The 17,358-nt window shown below is 43.9% G+C and overlaps 1 protein-coding gene across 1 annotated transcript in view; it reads left to right on the forward strand.

Moving 5' to 3' along the window:
- Nucleotides 1–17,358, forward strand: part of gnl2 (G protein nucleolar 2) — a 49,343-nt gene that overhangs the window by 28,131 nt on the left and 3,854 nt on the right. The window contains exons 5-13 of the mRNA XM_084335815.1: nucleotides 3,832–4,016; nucleotides 5,759–5,825; nucleotides 7,423–7,581; nucleotides 7,695–7,808; nucleotides 11,937–12,065; nucleotides 15,969–16,073; nucleotides 16,179–16,337; nucleotides 16,510–16,617; nucleotides 16,754–17,289. Of these exons, the coding sequence (XP_084191941.1) occupies nucleotides 3,832–4,016; nucleotides 5,759–5,825; nucleotides 7,423–7,581; nucleotides 7,695–7,808; nucleotides 11,937–12,065; nucleotides 15,969–16,073; nucleotides 16,179–16,337; nucleotides 16,510–16,617; nucleotides 16,754–17,289 (1,562 nt within the window). The remainder of the gene's footprint in view (nucleotides 1–3,831; nucleotides 4,017–5,758; nucleotides 5,826–7,422; nucleotides 7,582–7,694; nucleotides 7,809–11,936; nucleotides 12,066–15,968; nucleotides 16,074–16,178; nucleotides 16,338–16,509; nucleotides 16,618–16,753; nucleotides 17,290–17,358) is intronic.

Consider the following 17,358-nt stretch of genomic DNA (forward strand, 5'->3'; position numbering starts at 1 on the left):
CGGGAGACGATAGGCGGTGGTATTTGCCCTTTTGCGAGCTCAGACCCATTCCCAACGATAACATCAGGTTGGATGGATGAAAATGAATGGATATCGCTAATAAAAGAAATAACGATTAAAACCTGACTATACTCGTGATTGGCACTCAAGCGATGGCGAGTTAACCCGACTATACTCGTGGTTGGCACTGAATGGGTTAATGAGAAAAAACAAACTTCAATGAACATAAAACTCAGGGCGCAGATAGTTTCAGACGTTTTGTTGTGTATTCAAGCATAAAATGTCTACAGTTGCCACTGGAGCAGTTGGGAGCAGTTCCCCACCCAAATAAAGAATTCCAATATGTTATTTCCATGGCCTAGGAAAGTTCAATCAATAATCAAAAGCTACTCACTCCAACAGCCTCCAAAAGCTCTGTTTAAGAGGTAAACCTGGAGCTGTTCTATTGACAATGAATGGGAGACTGACTTCTTTGGACCCACGGAATGTTTGTTTTCTTATTTATATCCATATGTGCTTTATTTTATAGTAGTGTTCTTAGTTCTGAAGCAGAAAATAAAATATACTGAACATTTCCCTGGGTGGCCTCGGTGTCATCTTTACCAGCTTAAGAATTTATACCTGATCATTTTATTTATGCAAATTAGCACTCTAGTTTTCAGTTTGGGAGATAACTTTTCATGTTCACTAACATGTTTGGACAGTGTCAAACTATAGGAAATGGGCGAACTTCCCCTTAACACTTTCTGTGCCAAAAACGTAAAAAGTTTTTGGATCGTTTGATCTTTTTACTTTGATCCCCGCTCTACAGACTTGCCCAGAGCGATCTGCATAATTTTCTACCATCCCCACACATTAGAACTGCAATGTCGATCGACTATCACCAGGTGGCGGTATCGTCCGTGTCTGAACTGCGATGGCTTGGGTTGACTCACACTCTAACTTTCATTTCTGCTTGGCCAGTGGCCACTCCTCCTGCTGGGACATAGATTTAACATTGATCGCATAGAAATTATGTCGCCTAAGCGTATTTGACCATCGAAACGTGTATAGACATATACACTGGTAATCACGATGGCGATACAATCACTTGGAATTATTCTTCTTGGAATACCTTTTTGCTAAGGTAAGGTACATTCTATGTCTATTTTACCTAATCTGAAACGTGTTTTTCTAACGATCACAGTTCTGTGTTTCACCGGACGAAAAACATGCTCTGCAAACACGATCATAGTTTTGAGTTAAAACTACCCCCCTCCTTGATGATTTAGTGATGGTACCGTAATTTTCGCACTAAGCCGCACCTGAATATAAGCCGCAGCAGCTAAATTGAATGATGTGTACATATATAAACCGCACTGGACTATAAGCCGCAGGTGTTTTAATGTTTAATTACCTATGTAATTAGCATTGGGACACAATACTGTCGGACAAATAACAAGAATTAACTCATTTACAAGTTGTATTAAGTTTAACAAATAAGGGAACAGATAAATAACATTTCAATGCAGTCAAAAAAGCAATATTTCGATTTTTACATTTTCGGGTTTGGTCACGTCGAGTCACATATAAGCTGCACCGTTATATAAACCGCAGGGTCGAAAAATGGGGGGGAAAGGCGCAGCTTATAGTCCGAAAATTACGGTATATATATACATGTCATATATCTTTTGATTTGGGGTTTCAGGGGATCAGCCAGAGCGGTTTGGGCTTATTGCACATAACGCATTTTATCTCGCAATCTATGAAAAAATACTATTATCTTGGAAATGCGCAATGTTTAGCATGTAATAAACTACAAACTACAGCGTGTGGAAACAAACTATTATTCCCATGCTGGACTACAAGTAATGTTTGTCAAAATGAGCCACACCATGTCTCTACAGCTATTATACAGAACACACACACAGCCTCGCAAACATAGTACAACAACCACGGAAACGACTAGAAGGCTGGCATTCTAAGGGATAACCGAATAGCGTGGTAGTCAAAGGGATAGTTTGTCTTTTTGGACATACTTACTGACAGCCCTGATACACCAGTCGCGCGCGAAGGCAATAGAACACTGGAACTGGAAATCTTAAAAAAAATCTTCAAATGGGGACTGACTTCACATATAGACTAGGCATTTACAGCTGTTCCAATGTAAATGTGCCTTCCTCCGTGCACTTTCGCCCGCTCTGAAGTCGGACTCGGTGTGCCCGGCCACGCGCGCGATCTCACACGGAACGTGCGAGTGCCTGAGTGCGCGACTGGTCTGTTTGCGCCGTTGGGCCTTTAAATTCCCAAAGGAACATAGGCCATCAACGAAGCTCCTCCATCCTCTCCGGTATTGTGTCCTCCGCCCCAGATCTTGCCAGGACAGCCCTTCTTTCTTCATCTCCTGTTCTGTGCTTCTTCTCCAGGTGGTTTTCGGTCTGCCTCTCTTCCTCCTGCCCTGTGGGTTTCATGTTTTTGTACATGAAGTGTTATCAAATACATGCTAGTTCTAGGCTTGGCTGATATGATGGCCCTCCCATAATAACATTTTCGTGTCCCCGGTAACAGAGCAATATTCAATAATATGAATATTGTGCTATAGTATTCTCTCTCTTTTCTCTATGCTTCACCGCATTGCTGTAGCCTAGCAACAAAAAAGGTGACATCATGCGAGCCAATGTTCTGACCCTGTATATAACATTACCGCATGTAGCCTAATTTTGCAGAGGAAACGTTGGAAAGTTGTCTGCTCTCGTTAGCGGAAATAATCCAAATGTGCCTAACGTGATGGGTGAGGCTGTGCGAGGGCAGTTAACTAGGTACAGTGGGAAAGGAATGATTTCTATCTTTTAAAGTTGAAAAAGACAGTTTTGAGGAAATGGTAAATACATTGGATTCACAATATGACTTACCAAGCCACAGATAAGTAGTTTCAGATGTGAAAAAGGCTGTCTGGGATAGTTCTACGCGCTGACCAGACATGTGGTCAAGTGTTAATTTACAGCGATGTATGTCCATCACCGACCACTTAATTCTGATTGAAAGTTGGAATCAAAACACTTGAATCTTTCCAGAGATTGTAATGTTAGCTTTTTACCAAAGGCCTGTGTTCCGCTAGTCTAGACAACAAGGATAATTCACAATCTTTTTTTAAATAAAAGCTGCAACATGAATCTTCAGCTTTTTCTTTGATAATGTCATATATCGTTTTTTTGTTGTTGGTTTTTTTCATTCACTGGTATATTCTGCATGACTAGTATTTCAAATGTTTTTTTAATAATCTGATTATCTGATAAAAAATTAACATCATATGCCAATTCGGTAGACAGTTTGTCAGAGGGAAGCAACGGCGGAGGATCGAGAAAAGAAAGCTCAATTGTAGTATAATAACCTAATAGCTGAGGCTGATATAAGTAGCTCACTATTCAAGTTGCTTAGGACCCTGTCTGCACCTCCACCAAGTGCCAAAGTGGCATTTCAATGTTGACGAGGTGTAGTGAGGAGGACGGCCTAAAAGTTGTCCTATTTCTCTGGCTACAAAAAGAGGCATTATGATGCATTATGTCCGTTCTTTGAGTTTTCAAAGAAAATATAATTCATCATCCTTGTTAGTCACAATATGGAAAAACAGAGATACAATTTCAACAAATGTTCCTTCTCCAATTTCTCTTGAAGAGAAAGATGTATGGGAATAATAACCTTCTTCCTGGTCTGAAAAACCTTGTGTGATTGTAATAGGTTGAATCAGTGTTCTTGTGGCCAAGGGAGAGAAAAGCGGCCAGAGATAATGTATATATATTGGTGTCTCTCTCTCTCAAAAATCTTGCTCCTCTTCTATTCTACCCATGGCAGAACTCGAAGGTGCACATCTTGGACACAGAGGGGTATGAGACCACATTTGGGCCCAAGGCTCAGAGGAAGAGGCCCAATCTGATGGTGGGGGACATGAAGGACATGGCAGAGAAGGCAGAGGCCTCTGCCCTGACCTACAGCGCAGACAAGGACAGAGACCTGGTTGTGGAGGACACTGGGGTCAGGTAACAACCTTTTATCTAGTCACAAGGCTGCTCACAGAATTATCTTAATTGTAAGTTTAATATAGAGCTTAGTAGTCCCGCCCAGTTAGGTGACATACCGCAGGTTCCACTTTTCAGAAAAAAAAATATATAGGCGGCTATGGACTGAAAAATAGTTAACGTTCAAAACATCCAATGTGGGGTTTATCACATTTTAAAAGAATTCATGAAATTGGACTTTGGAAATTATGCCAGACAAATTACAAGAGCGTGTTAAGAAAGAAAATACGCTAAATGAACTCATCATCCGGGTACTCACAAGGAACTGTGCTGTCTGAAAGAGAACTACAGTGTAACGTTGGCTCCAAGTACCTTTAAAGGTGGATTCTCTTTGACGAGATGTTGGCGTGATGTGAGTTTGTGTCCTTTAGGGCATAACCAAGAAGAGAAAAGTTCCACACAGACTTGCCATAGAATTATATAGAAGCTACTGCACACAAGAGTGGCCGATGCACCCATAGTTCTCTTGCTCAAATTCAGGTAATTATGATTTTAATTCGATTTTAAAAGTGTATAATATGGCTTTTAATCGTATCGCGGACAAGTTAAATGTTATTTCATAACATGCAAGATATCCTCAAAGGGGGGCAACTGAAAAAAGGCAATCGAGAAAATGAGTGTCTTCCACTTGTTTTCCAGGACCAGCCAGGGAAAGGGGTGGAGTCGACTAATAAGCTCTATGACAATAGCCCCATCTGGAACTAGTACTAACCATTGCAGGGGTGCCAGTCCCTATGCGTTCTCTAGGCAATTTTGTGGCAGTGACCTTTTTGGCACTTTGGCTTTAGGTGGACAAAGTTTCCTGACCAAAAGCTGATAAGCCTTCTGAAAGCTTTCTGAAAACTGTTGGACTGTTTTCTATTGCCAGAGTGAAACGTCTTGTTTAAAAATATTTTCTACGAAGGATAAAACCTCACATTAGTGTGGCTTGTCCGAGTCATGAAGAGTGGAGTGGCTGCCGTTGGAAATGCATTGGAATAGACTCGGGACAAGACGCACAGGTGCAATTTTTTTTTTCTTTTTTTTTTCTACCTTTTCTCCTCCTTTTTCTGTATTTTTCTCCCATCTCAATTTAGTCGTTATGCCAATTCCCCCCTCCCCTTCCTGGTTGTTGCGCGCATTTGCCCCCCACTTGCCGGTCTAGGGAGGGTTGATGGATACTATCACATGTCCCCTCCGATGCATGTGGAGTCAGCCAGCCGCTTCTTTTCACCTGACAGCGAGGACTCTCACTGGAGGAGCGTAACGCGTGGGAGGCTCACACTACTTCCCCCAGTTACCTCCCTCGTTGAGCAGGCGCCCCGACCGACCTGTAGGTGTCGCTGTTTACAACAACCAGGATACACACCCCGCCGGCTTCCCACCCGCTAACACTGCCAATTGGTTAGTATGGAAGACCGACCAAGCCGGAGGTACCGCTGACAGCTGGATTCGATACCAGTGTATCTGCGGTGGTAGGCAGGCGCTTAGTCTGCTGCACTACCCAGCCGCCACAGAGGTGCAATTTACACTGCTGTAAATATTTTCAAACAATATCTTTCAGAGAGCTTATCAGATTGGCACATTTCGGTTGGGAAACTGCCTGTCCTGAAGACAAAGCACCGCACTGGTCGCTACCGCAGCATTGTCTCAGGACTGGCACCCACGCCTTGGTATGTGCTGGTTTTGAATGGGACTAACATGACTACATTCCACTACAACAGGGAGGAGGTACGCGAGGAGATCTTCAAGAAGGGTCAGTCCAAGAGGATTTGGGGAGAGCTTTACAAGGTATGTCCTCCATCATCTTCTTAGGCCGCAGTGTGCTGCGGTGGTGTGGCCATGATTCAATGGCTTTATATTTCGCTTATCATACATTTCAGAATTAAATGGTGAGTTACCAAGCACCCATAATTCATTTTTGTTTTGAAGCAGTGAGCTGAGTTCCCGTTGTGAATATACATTACGGGATTTACGGCAGAACGTTTGACCTCCCTAGCAACACGACGACTAGTAATGAATATCCACTTAGTTTGCTTCATTCACACAACCAAAATAAATTTTATGACTGCTGTTTTGGAGACTTTCAGAGACGATGATCCAATGACAAACCCTCACAAAACAGTAGCTGTTATTAGGGCTGGGCGATAAAACGATAACGATAATCATCGCAATAAATTATTTCCTCGAAATAAACATGAAACGTGGTCGCAAAGTTTCGATATATCGATTTCCCAAGCTTGGACCAAACAGTGTTCCATTCTATGCATATGATCCAGTGGCGGTAGGTTGCCCCCTGGTGGAATATAATAATCTATGCACTGGGCCGTGTGTGTACTGCTTAGAAGAAGGTGCGCGGACTGATGACCGTGATGACGACATCAACTCGAGACAAGACATTCAGTTTTGGTGTTTTGAAATCACGCGGCATAATCACAAGAGAAAACATTCATTCAGACTGTGTGTTGGAACAGTTGTATATAACAAAATGGATTTATATGGATTATGGACTTGGACACATTCATGGAGAATTCAAGCCGGGACCACGACGCTTCTCAAAGGGTTGGCGTTGGCTCGACACGCAACGGCTCTCTCCAACTCGTCTCGTAGTGACTGGCGCCGCAAACAAAGTGAGTCTATTAATAGCCCGTCCGTCGGCGCCGGGCATAATAAGTTAATTACTGATAGAAATGTATATCGACGATAATTATCGATATCGAGTTATATGAAAATAATTTAATCATTTTATCGCGATAATGTTTTTGGCCATATCGCCCAGCCCTAGCTGTTATAGTCCAATTTTAGCTTGGTAGCCAATGTTATCTATTTCATTACACAATACACTATATGTGCACACATGATGCAGGCAACCAGTTACTCTCCTTGTACAGTAGAATTCACTCAGAAAAGATCAGATCCATACGATCTGTGACGATGGGGCAAATCCATCTCTGCGTTGTACCTACCAACAGTAGGTACCGCTCAGTCTCGGTAAACTGCGTAGAATGCTACATGGTAAACAAGGCTCTTCCTCCCGTGGGTATCTTCCACTCTGACCACCGGCTTACGTGATTGGCCACCTATGTGTGTGTAGGGGGGGGGGGGGGGGGGATTCTAGTTCTACTTTCTTGCTGCTGTTTTATTTCTTTTTTTTTCCAGGAACACATTCAGGAACAGTGTTAACCACTGCCACAGCCTAAACGCACTACCCCCATTAAAATGTATGGGAAAACGTGTGTTTTTCCCCGCATTGTCTGAATTGATCAGAATGAGCCCTTAGTCCTTGTGCCGTGCTTAATCTACTGTACAGCTGGCTCACTGATAAAGGGGACAAGATTCATTCGTTTTGTTTGCCCCGCCCCCCTCATGGCTGTTGTATTGCCCATAGGTGATCGACTCGTCAGATGTGGTCATCCAGGTGTTGGATGCCCGTGACCCCATGGGGACTCGTTCAAAGAGCATAGAGACCTACATGAAGAAGGAGAAACCATGGAAACACCTCGTCTTCGTCCTCAACAAGTGTGACCTCATCCCCACCTGGGTCACGGTGAGAGGTTCAGCTCTGCCCGGGCCTGATCGGAGTGGATTGTGTCACTTAACGGTTTCTTTTGTATTGTATAAGTGATCTTATGATCTCTCTTGTCTCTCTCTCTGAACCAGAAACGCTGGGTGGCTATCCTGTCCCATGAGTACCCCACTCTGGCTTTCCACGCCAGCCTCACCAACTCCTTTGGAAAGGGCTCCCTCATCCAGCTCCTCCGGCAGTTTGGCAAGGTGAGTGATGGACTTGAACTCAGAATACCTGCCATTTGACTTGAGGTCCAAACTATAAACCACAGTGAGTCATAAATGGCTCCCCCCTCGATTTCTCAATATTGTCTTTGATCTGCAGAAGTTTATTGCCTTGCTTTTTTTTTTTTCTATAACCTTTATTTACCCAGGCAAGCAAGTAAGAACAAATTCTGATTTTATTTATTGTCAAAAGTATGCATAATGTTATGTTAATTCCACAACAAGACATATGTAGTTAATTACCTGAAATTATTCATTTTTTTTTGGGGGGGAAACCCTGCATATATCGGTTGATATCGGTATCGGAAATTAAGAGTTGGACTATATCGGTATCGTTAACACTATGGTCGCCAAAAACGCCGTAGGACGTCTTTCCCCGCCATGCTCATTCTGCCAAAGACGCCGTACCACGTCTTTGATATCAATATTTCAAAAATCTGTGATTGAAATCATATTTCTCCCCCGGAGACTTGAGATCTACTCTTGATCCCCTCTCAACTCTCCAACGGTTCAAGAGCGCCTTCTGGTGGCCGATCGGCGGATCGCCCAGAGCGGAAACAGGAAATGGAAGCTGGTGCTCATTTCAATTCGGTCCGATCACTCTGTAATAGTCCCAGGACTCGAGCTAGACACAACGGATAGCAATCCGTTACCAATAACTCGATAAACAACATGATTTGGACGTATATACTATTATACAACCAGGAAATGGATAGCATATTTCTACATCCCATAATAGGAATATTTCTGTTCCACGCTCATCGCCCAACGCTATGAGGAAGCTACGGTAAGATTCAGCGTTATTATTACAGTGTTCGATACTAACTGCTCTAATGATCATATCACCCACACTAGATGAATCATCTAACGTTGGCCAAGGAATTATAAACGACCCCCCCCCCCCCCATCCGGTCAACATCAGATGATCAGTAGTAACTTCTAGAAGCACGTCCATTTGAAATTTTTTATCTCGTGCAGATTGCTATCAAACTGTATTTGATCATCAATATAATGCATTTGGGGCTATAAATCACATTCTGGAGAAAGCTGCAGAAAACGATAAAAACATACTTATACTTTAGACCGTATTTTAGTATGAATATGTGAATGAAAAAGTATAACGTTGCTACACCCTGAACAATAGATACTTGACGTTGAATGGGCCATAGTAATGTCAATTTAGCAATACAATTTAAAAAGTTATAGCCCTGCAAAGAAGGTAAACATCCCCATAGACAAATAGAGCTGGCGGAGGATGGTATATTAAGAATATAAGCCTGGCGACCAAAGTGTTAAATAAGCCAATATCGAGCATCCCTAATTTTAAGTATTTTTAGCTAAATATGAGCTTGTAAACAATCGTGTAGTCCTAAGAAAGAGGAGACTCAGGGCTTTCGATGGACGTCCAACAATTTTTTTCACGTAATTTTTCTCACGTGATTTTTGTGTTTATATCTCACAGGTCAAACAAACCTCAACATATATTGTTTCTTTACCTTTCTGTGAACGTCTAGGAAAATAATGTGTCGCAATCCGGTGAAAAATGGCAGAGCTATGGACATTATACAAAAGTAACTACTTTTGTAGTAGATTTCATTCACGGTCTTTGCTGCCCTGTAACGAGCACCTGGTGGTACTAAATCCTAACTCTGCCATTGGAAAGAGGAGATTTAGCCCGATCCATAGATGTATGACTTGGCCATAATAAGGTCATTTATAGGCCTGATATTCTATATTCATATTTCAAATTGCATGTGTCCGGATGGCAAAATTCAGTACTGCATCTACAAAACCCCCTGTAAATCATCTGCCCTTTATTCATTTGCTTAGATTTTTTGTACACTTGATCTCAAGAAGGTGCTGAAATCTTCCATTTACTTGGGTATGTACTTTCAGGCGAATGTCCGTAAAATATGGCTAGGGCTTAACTCATTGGACGCCAGACCCGAGGATAGTCGGGTTATCTCGCCAGCGGTTGAGCGCCATACCCGAGTATAGTCGGGTTTTCATCGTTATTTCTTTTATTCGATTTTTTTATTCATTTCAGGCACACAGACCTCGGGGTTAATGTGGTCTTTGAGTCTGAATTTTACGCAACCCACATCAAAACATCTGTAAGCGCCCATAGGTCTTTTGAGCCACGGTTTCCTTGTGGTCAGCCAGTGATAGTTTGTCTCTGATGAGAGGTGCTTTTCTGTAGGAGAACATGGGGGGGGATCTGTAAAACTTTCTCTTAGGGTGAGAGAGTGCTCTATGTGGTTGTGAAGAACGTTTGACTAGTCTTGTCCTTGATTTGTTGTTTTGGTGCCTCTTATAGTATATGGTTGGCGCTGTCTTGTTTTGCTGCTTTTTGACATGCTTCTGAGACAAGATGGGGTTTGTAGTGGCATTCTGTGATTCAGTCATGATGTGAGATTGCACAGTGAAGTCCTGATCCTGGTCGCAAATTCTTGAGGCTAGGAACTGGCCATACGGAATGTTTGTCTTCAAGTGGGGAGGATGGAAGCTGTAGGATTGTATTTCGATCCGTGGTTCTTGTAGATGGTGGTATGTAGACAGTTGTTGGTCATCTCCCTTGGAGATGGTGATATCAAGAAAGTTGATCTCTCTCTCTCTCTGAACCAAGGACAGTCTGATGTTTTCTGATGGTTAATAGGTGTCTGATGGGTAATCGTCTCCTCCAGAGACATTCCGGATTTTTTTATTTGATGCCATGGTTTTCCCAGGCCTAAATTAAGAGATTGATTTCAAATTTGTGTAACTATTGTTTGAACCACTGTAACAATCAATTAATACGCTTTTTACGTCAATGATACATACTTTTCACGACCAGAAGCACCTACCACTATTTCTTTGCAGCACATTTGCTCATGAGTTCATCACTTGGCTAAAACACATTGGCATCTTTATTTTCTTTTTCTTTTGTTTTTTCTTAACTTTTTCTCATCTCCAAATAAGTGTGCATTGTGTCCACTAAAGAGACCATATAACCAGGCAAGCGGGTGACGGTCTGTTCTTCTCCATTTGTTAAAAGATAATACATTTGAATGGGTTCAGACTTGTATGGCTGCCCCATGCCTTTTCATAATCGCAAGCAATTCCAAAACTATTATCAATGTTTAAAAGATCCAAAAGATCTTGGAGGTCAAAATATCGAAAGTGCACAGGATGCAAACAGAATGTTCCTATTATGCAGAGGCTTCACATTTTAATAACTTGCGTTTTAAAGACTTGTATGAGGTGGGCATATAATGCCTTTGTTTTTCTTTCCTCATAAAAGCCTTGTTCTGTTGGCCCTCGTCTAACTATAAAGGAAGAAATATCTTGTCTGTCTGCATGTGTGTCTGTAGGTGTATGTCTGTCCTTTGCATATCTCGAGAACCGCTCGTCCGATCGACTTCACACTTGACCCGAGGGAGTGCAGTGAATCAAACGCTACAAGCAGCCATACTGCGGTTCTATAGAACGCTGCAAGCAGCCATACCGCAGTTCTCTAGAACGCTGCAAGCAGCCATACTGCGGTTCTCTAGAACGCTGCAAGCAGCCATAACACGGTTCTTTAGAACGCTACAAGCAGCCATACTGCGGTTCTCTAGAATGCTGCAAGCAGCCATACTGCGGTTTTCTAGAACTCTGCAAGCAACACTTCCGGGGTCCAAGCAATTGCCCCACTCTGAATGGGCACGCCCTCCCGACAACGGTGCAAGCAGCAATACCAGGAGCCACGCAATTGGCCCGTACCGAACGGCCAGGGAGATAATGAGGCAAAGGAACGTGTTCCAAAGCGGTGCTGAAGGTTGACCTTTTAGAACACAGGATGGAACAAATGATATTTATATCTCCTCTTTTGATAAGTGTTCTGATGTGAAGCCTTTACCTCTCGTAGCTATTTTTCTCTTATTTTTAGATATCATCCTCTGGCATCATGCATGTGTTTTGAAGCCAAGCACACTGTAGTTCTAAGAGATGACAAGTTCACTTGTTTTGTTAGTGATGGCAACAGGCAAAGCACCATCTGAAATGATTTCCCTGGATTGGAGATGGTTCCCCAGACTGAATATTGTTCAGGAAGCATTACTCTTCTTTAACTGTGTCTTCTGACTCCCCCAGCTACACTCAGACAAAAAACAGATCAGTGTGGGATTCATCGGCTACCCCAACGTAGGAAAGAGCTCCATCATCAACACACTGCGTAGGAAGAAGGTCTGCAACGTGGCGCCACTTGCTGGTGAGACCAAGGTATGGTATCTCTCATACTCTTACTCATACAAGGCTCACATGAGGGCTTACAATGGACCTATCTCAAACCCTGCCCTCTTTTATTGATCCTCCAATCACAACTGTTTATCCGAGTTAACTAACTAATTACCCTGCATGATTATTTGCGTTTTTGGTTCTGTATTTACTTTCAATTGGTAGGCTAAACATGAACTTGCCAAACGTAAGTGAGTGTGACAATGTGTGAAGAACAACTGGTTGGATGCAGCACCACATGCAGCTCTCACTGACATCAAAGTCCACAAACGAGATGGAGTCTTAAAACGGTCCCGTGGCAGTAGAGGGAAAAGGCTGAATTATGAATTAAGATACAACCAATTTTTTTTTTTTTTTTATCCACTTTTTCTAATTTTTCTATTTTTCTCCCATCCCAATTTCGTGTTGCCAATTCTCCCCTCCCCTGTCTTGAACGTTGCTAGACTATGCCCCCCACTGGTCGGTTGTAGTGAGGATAGAAGCCTTGCATCACGTGTCCCCTCCGGTACACGAGGAGGCAGCCTGTCTCATCTTTTCACCAGACAGCACGGACTCTCAGTGGCGAGGAGTAACGCGTGGGAGGCTCACGCTGCCCCCAATACTTACTTTCTCTGCTGTGCAGGCGTCACCCAACCGACCTGTAGGAGTCTCTGTCCACAACGTCCAATCCCCACCCATCGACTTTCCACCCGCTGACTCTGCCAAATGAGCCAGTACGACGGCCGGCCCAAGTCGAAGGCAATGCTGAGACTGGGATTCGATACCGGAGTCTCTTGCATTGGTGACGAGCGCAATCTCCGCTACGCCACCCAGCCGCCTATACAACCACATTCTTGGAATTTGGGATGGTTCTTAAGTTTGGAATGAACATAACTGTATTTTGGGACGCTTTGCGACACAAATTAATCTTGCATCACGTGTCCCCTCCGGTACTCGAGGAGGCAGCCGTCGCATCTTTTCACCTGCACAGCGCGATCTCTCAGCGGCGAGGGTCTGCGTGCGAGGGACACGCCGCCCTCGTCGCTTCCTGATTCTACTGTGCAGAAGGAGTCGCTGTCCACAACGTCCGATCCCCACCCACCAGCTTCCCACCCCCTATTACTGCCAATTGTATTAGTATGAACGACCAGCCAAGCTGGTAGCAACGCCGAGAGCTGGGCTCGAACCCAGCATATCCTGCGTTGGTGGCGAGCGCCTTGCCCACTGCGCCACCTAGCCGCCCCTTACTTGAGACATTTGAATTGCCAGGGGAAAACATTAATGACAATAATTATACACTGATTGTGATTTTGCTATATGTATCAATAGTTAGGGTTGCCATGCTAATAGTAATACATTTCAGTAACCTACTGGTACATCATGCAGTACATGATCATGCTTTTTCATAGCTTGTAAATCACCTATTGGTAGTCTGATGTTGGTTTGTTGGAGGAACGAGTTGTTTTTGTAATGTGGCTAGTTGAGTTGGCCATGTCTCAGTACCACTGGTCTAGAGTATTTAAACTTGATGGCTGCATTAGAGAACAACAGCAATGGTCTCTAACTACACACCCTCAAGACCCCTACGCTCTGCATCATCTGGCCGCTTCCGACCAACTCCTATCCGAGCTCCGGGAGGGTCATCAAAGAAGAGCCGCCTATTCTCGGTCCTTGCCCAACAATGGTGGAACGAACTTCCCACCACAATTAGGACAGCCGAAACCCGACCAATCTTTCGCCATCGACTGAAGACACACTTATTCAATCAATATATATATATATATTGGAGGTGGGCATAGATTTTTTTTTATCTAGATTAATCTATCTGCAATCCTGGAGTTAATCTAGATTAATCTAGATTAAAATGTCTCATTTGAAGTCTGCCGAAGGCATTCAAAATATGTGTGTTCTACCTAGGGATGGGTATCGTTAGGATTTTATCGATACTACTACTCTTATCGATACTGCTTAACGGTTCGGTACTTTATCGACATTGCGTTATTATTTATAACTTTATAAATAAATATTATTAGTTGTTACCTAAAGGAGAAGGGGTGCAGGCCTTTACCAACAAACCGGGTCACAGCCCTGTGACACTCGTCTCTCCCCCCCCCCCTACCTCTGTCATCCTTCCTAGCTGCTAGGGTGAAGGGACTTGGCTTGGCTGGGACGCCTGTATTCGGCGGTGGAGGGATAGGGAGGAGGCGTGGGCTGTCATCTTTCAAATATATTTGTAGCTAAACAATTATATTTTATTTATTAGCCTATTCGTAATAATTCGTTATTAGCCTAGCTAACTCCGTATTATCTTGGCTTACCTGCAGTGGACGTGCATGGAGATGGAACACTGAGCTGTCGAAAACGGCGCATTTCTCCAGACTAATGTTATGTTTTGACAACAGATGTTTTGACAAATTGCTTGTATTGCCACCCATACTTCCAAATGTTTTATTGCACTTGTGGCAACGTGCGTTGTCGGCATCGACTTTCGTAAAGTGTACCCAGACTTTCGTTTTGTTCTCTGCCATAATAATAATAATAATAATAATAATAATAATAATAATAATAATAATAATAATAATAATAATAATGAGCGCAGAGCTCGGTCTGTGTCCTCAGTGCTTCAACACTGAGCCACAGATAGGCCCCGCCCTTAAGTACCCGTATGTGTGAGTGAGTGAGCGGCTCGCTTCTCGTGCAGACAGAGAAAGGAGAGGAGACCCAAGTTTGAGAAATAGATTAACGGCGTCAATTGTATTATCGCGCGATAACAGTCCGGCGTTAACGCAGCACGTTAACGCTGTTAACGGCCCAGCTCTAAAATGTGTGTGTATATATATATATATATATATATACATTTTTTAAAAGACGAACCCTCTTACTGTCATGCACTCTTCCTAGTTACTGAGTTGTACCCTTCCTACTGACTTGTCATACAAAACTTGTAAGTCGCTTTGGATAAAAGCGTCAGCTAAATTACTAAATGTAAACGGTTATGTGGAGTGGTGCTGAAATCTCATAATTCTACAAAAATGGTAATTTTCATTCAATTTAATTTTACATGGAAATTACCAACAAAAAGTTGTTCTTCCTAAGCCAGACATTTCAGTCGAAAGATAATTTTTTGCTTCAATCCCTGGAGGTGTCTTTCTATTTATTTGCTGAACACAAAGCCCAACCGTTTATCCTGTTTGGAAGCCAGCAGAGGTCTGGAAACCCCAGTGTCCAAAGTGGGGTCAGGGGGAGAAAGTAATAATATTTTACTCGTCTTTGCCAAAGCTGTGACAGTGGACAGCGAGAGAGAGATGGAGAGGGCCAATTTGCGCCCCATTAGAGAATGTGAAGTGGGCAGGGAAGTTCGATGGTTGCTGAGAATTCTGGTCTCCATCTTGGGTTCACTTAACATCAAATCGCTAAAAGAGCAAAATGTCGAAAACTTAGAAAAAGTAGGATTTAAGTTTCTGCCATGACTGTCGTGACATTTTCTGTGGCAGCTCTTTGCGCAACAAGACTTCCAGACCATCTTTTTAACCCACAAAATCCGCCTGTCAACACACAGTCGACCAGAGTAATTTTCTACAGATGGTGGCTGAACCCCGTAGCAAGCGTCTGACTCCCCGCCCACTTCACATTCTCTGATCCCGTCGTATCAGATGGGCGGGTGGCCAGCACACGTTTATTTCCCACAGTGTCTGATTCTCAACAGAGGGTCCTCATTGCTGTCTGGCTGCAGCCAAACAAGGGCTCTGCAGAGCAGCTTTGGCCCGCGTTTCTCTTTGTTCTCATTTTTGTCTTTATCTTTTGATAACTAAATAACCTAACCAGAGGCTTAGTGTTACACTATGCACCTGGTTCGATTTGCCAGCTGAAATGAACTCTACTGATGAGAACATCTCTTTGATGATTTAGGTGTGGCAGTACATCACATTGATGAGACGCATCTTCCTCATCGACTGTCCCGGTGTCGTTTACCCCTCAGATGACAGTGAATCGGACATAGTCCTGAAAGGAGTGGTAAGTGCCCCGCTCCAGAGTACACTACCCCCCCCCCCCCCCCTGTTATTTCTCTCTGGTCCAGGCTTACACACCTGATGCACAACATGTCTTTCGTGTCTTAAGGTTCAAGTGGAGAAGATCAAGAACCCGGAGGAGCACATTGCGGCGGTGCTGGAGCGGGCCAAGCCGGAATACATTGCGAAGACCTACCGCATCCCCACCTGGAGCTCACCGGAGGACTTCCTGGAGAAGATGGCCAGGCGTTGTGGGAAACTCCTCAAGGTCAGGCTCTAGCTGTTACGTCAGTCCCAATGTGAAATTTGTAACGTTTACTGTGCTCACATTCATACTTACTGTAAAGTCCTTTGATTAAATAGGTAATAGTTCAGTGGCCATCATTCTTAAATTAGCTTGAAAAGAATTTGTGCTTTTCTGCATCCTCGATAACTTGCAGGGGGGTGAGCCAGACCTTCCCACAGTCTCCAAAATGGTTCTGAACGATTGGCAGAGAGGACGCATCCCCTTCTTTGTGAAACCCCCTGGACCTGAGGGGGAGCGCGAGGTGAGACGTTCTAGTGAATGTGCTGCTCTCATACATAAAACACATGTTCTTGTTCAGTACACGCTGGCTACTGCCCGCTACCCCAAGGCTACATGTAAACATTCCAACCCCATGGTGTTGTGTGTGGTATTTCCAGGACAAGCAGCAATTGCCAGTAGAAGGGCCTTCAGAAGTAGCTGTGGATGTTGAGCAGGAGCAGCCAGAGGAGGTTCCTGTGGACGGTGCCATGGCAGTAGAGCAGGAGGCCCAGCTGCAACAGCTGAGACAAAAGAATGAGCAGGTCCAAATGATCGTGGCCAACGTTCGACAAAACTTCGGCAAGATCAATGTGGCGCCTGAGTTCAACGATGAGGACCTGGTTCCCGTGGAGATGCCTGACCTGGACTTCTCTGACATCTCGGGTTCTGAAGGGGAGGACGACGAGGAGGAGGAGGAGGATGAGGAGAAGGAGGAGGAGAAAGTGGAGGAGGGCGGTAAAGGAGAGGAGGATGGAGAGAAAGACGGGGCAGGTGGAGAGCCCGCTGATGGAGAGACTGTTACCACCACCACTCTGCCTGGCAAGGCAGATGGCAGCAAGAGTTCACGCCAGGTGATCCGTGAGCTGGATACGAAGATCGCAAAATACAAGCAGTTCCTGGACCGGGCCAAGTTCAAACGCTTCTCTGAAATCCGGTCAGTCTGCTTTTTCTTGACCCCACTCTTATTTTCTTTGTCTTGTGCTTCCATAATCTTTATTTAATA

The sequence above is a fragment of the Notolepis coatsorum genome, assembly GCF_963971535.1.
Source record: "Notolepis coatsorum genome assembly, chromosome: 19".
NCBI lineage: Eukaryota > Metazoa > Chordata > Actinopteri > Aulopiformes > Paralepididae > Notolepis > Notolepis coatsorum.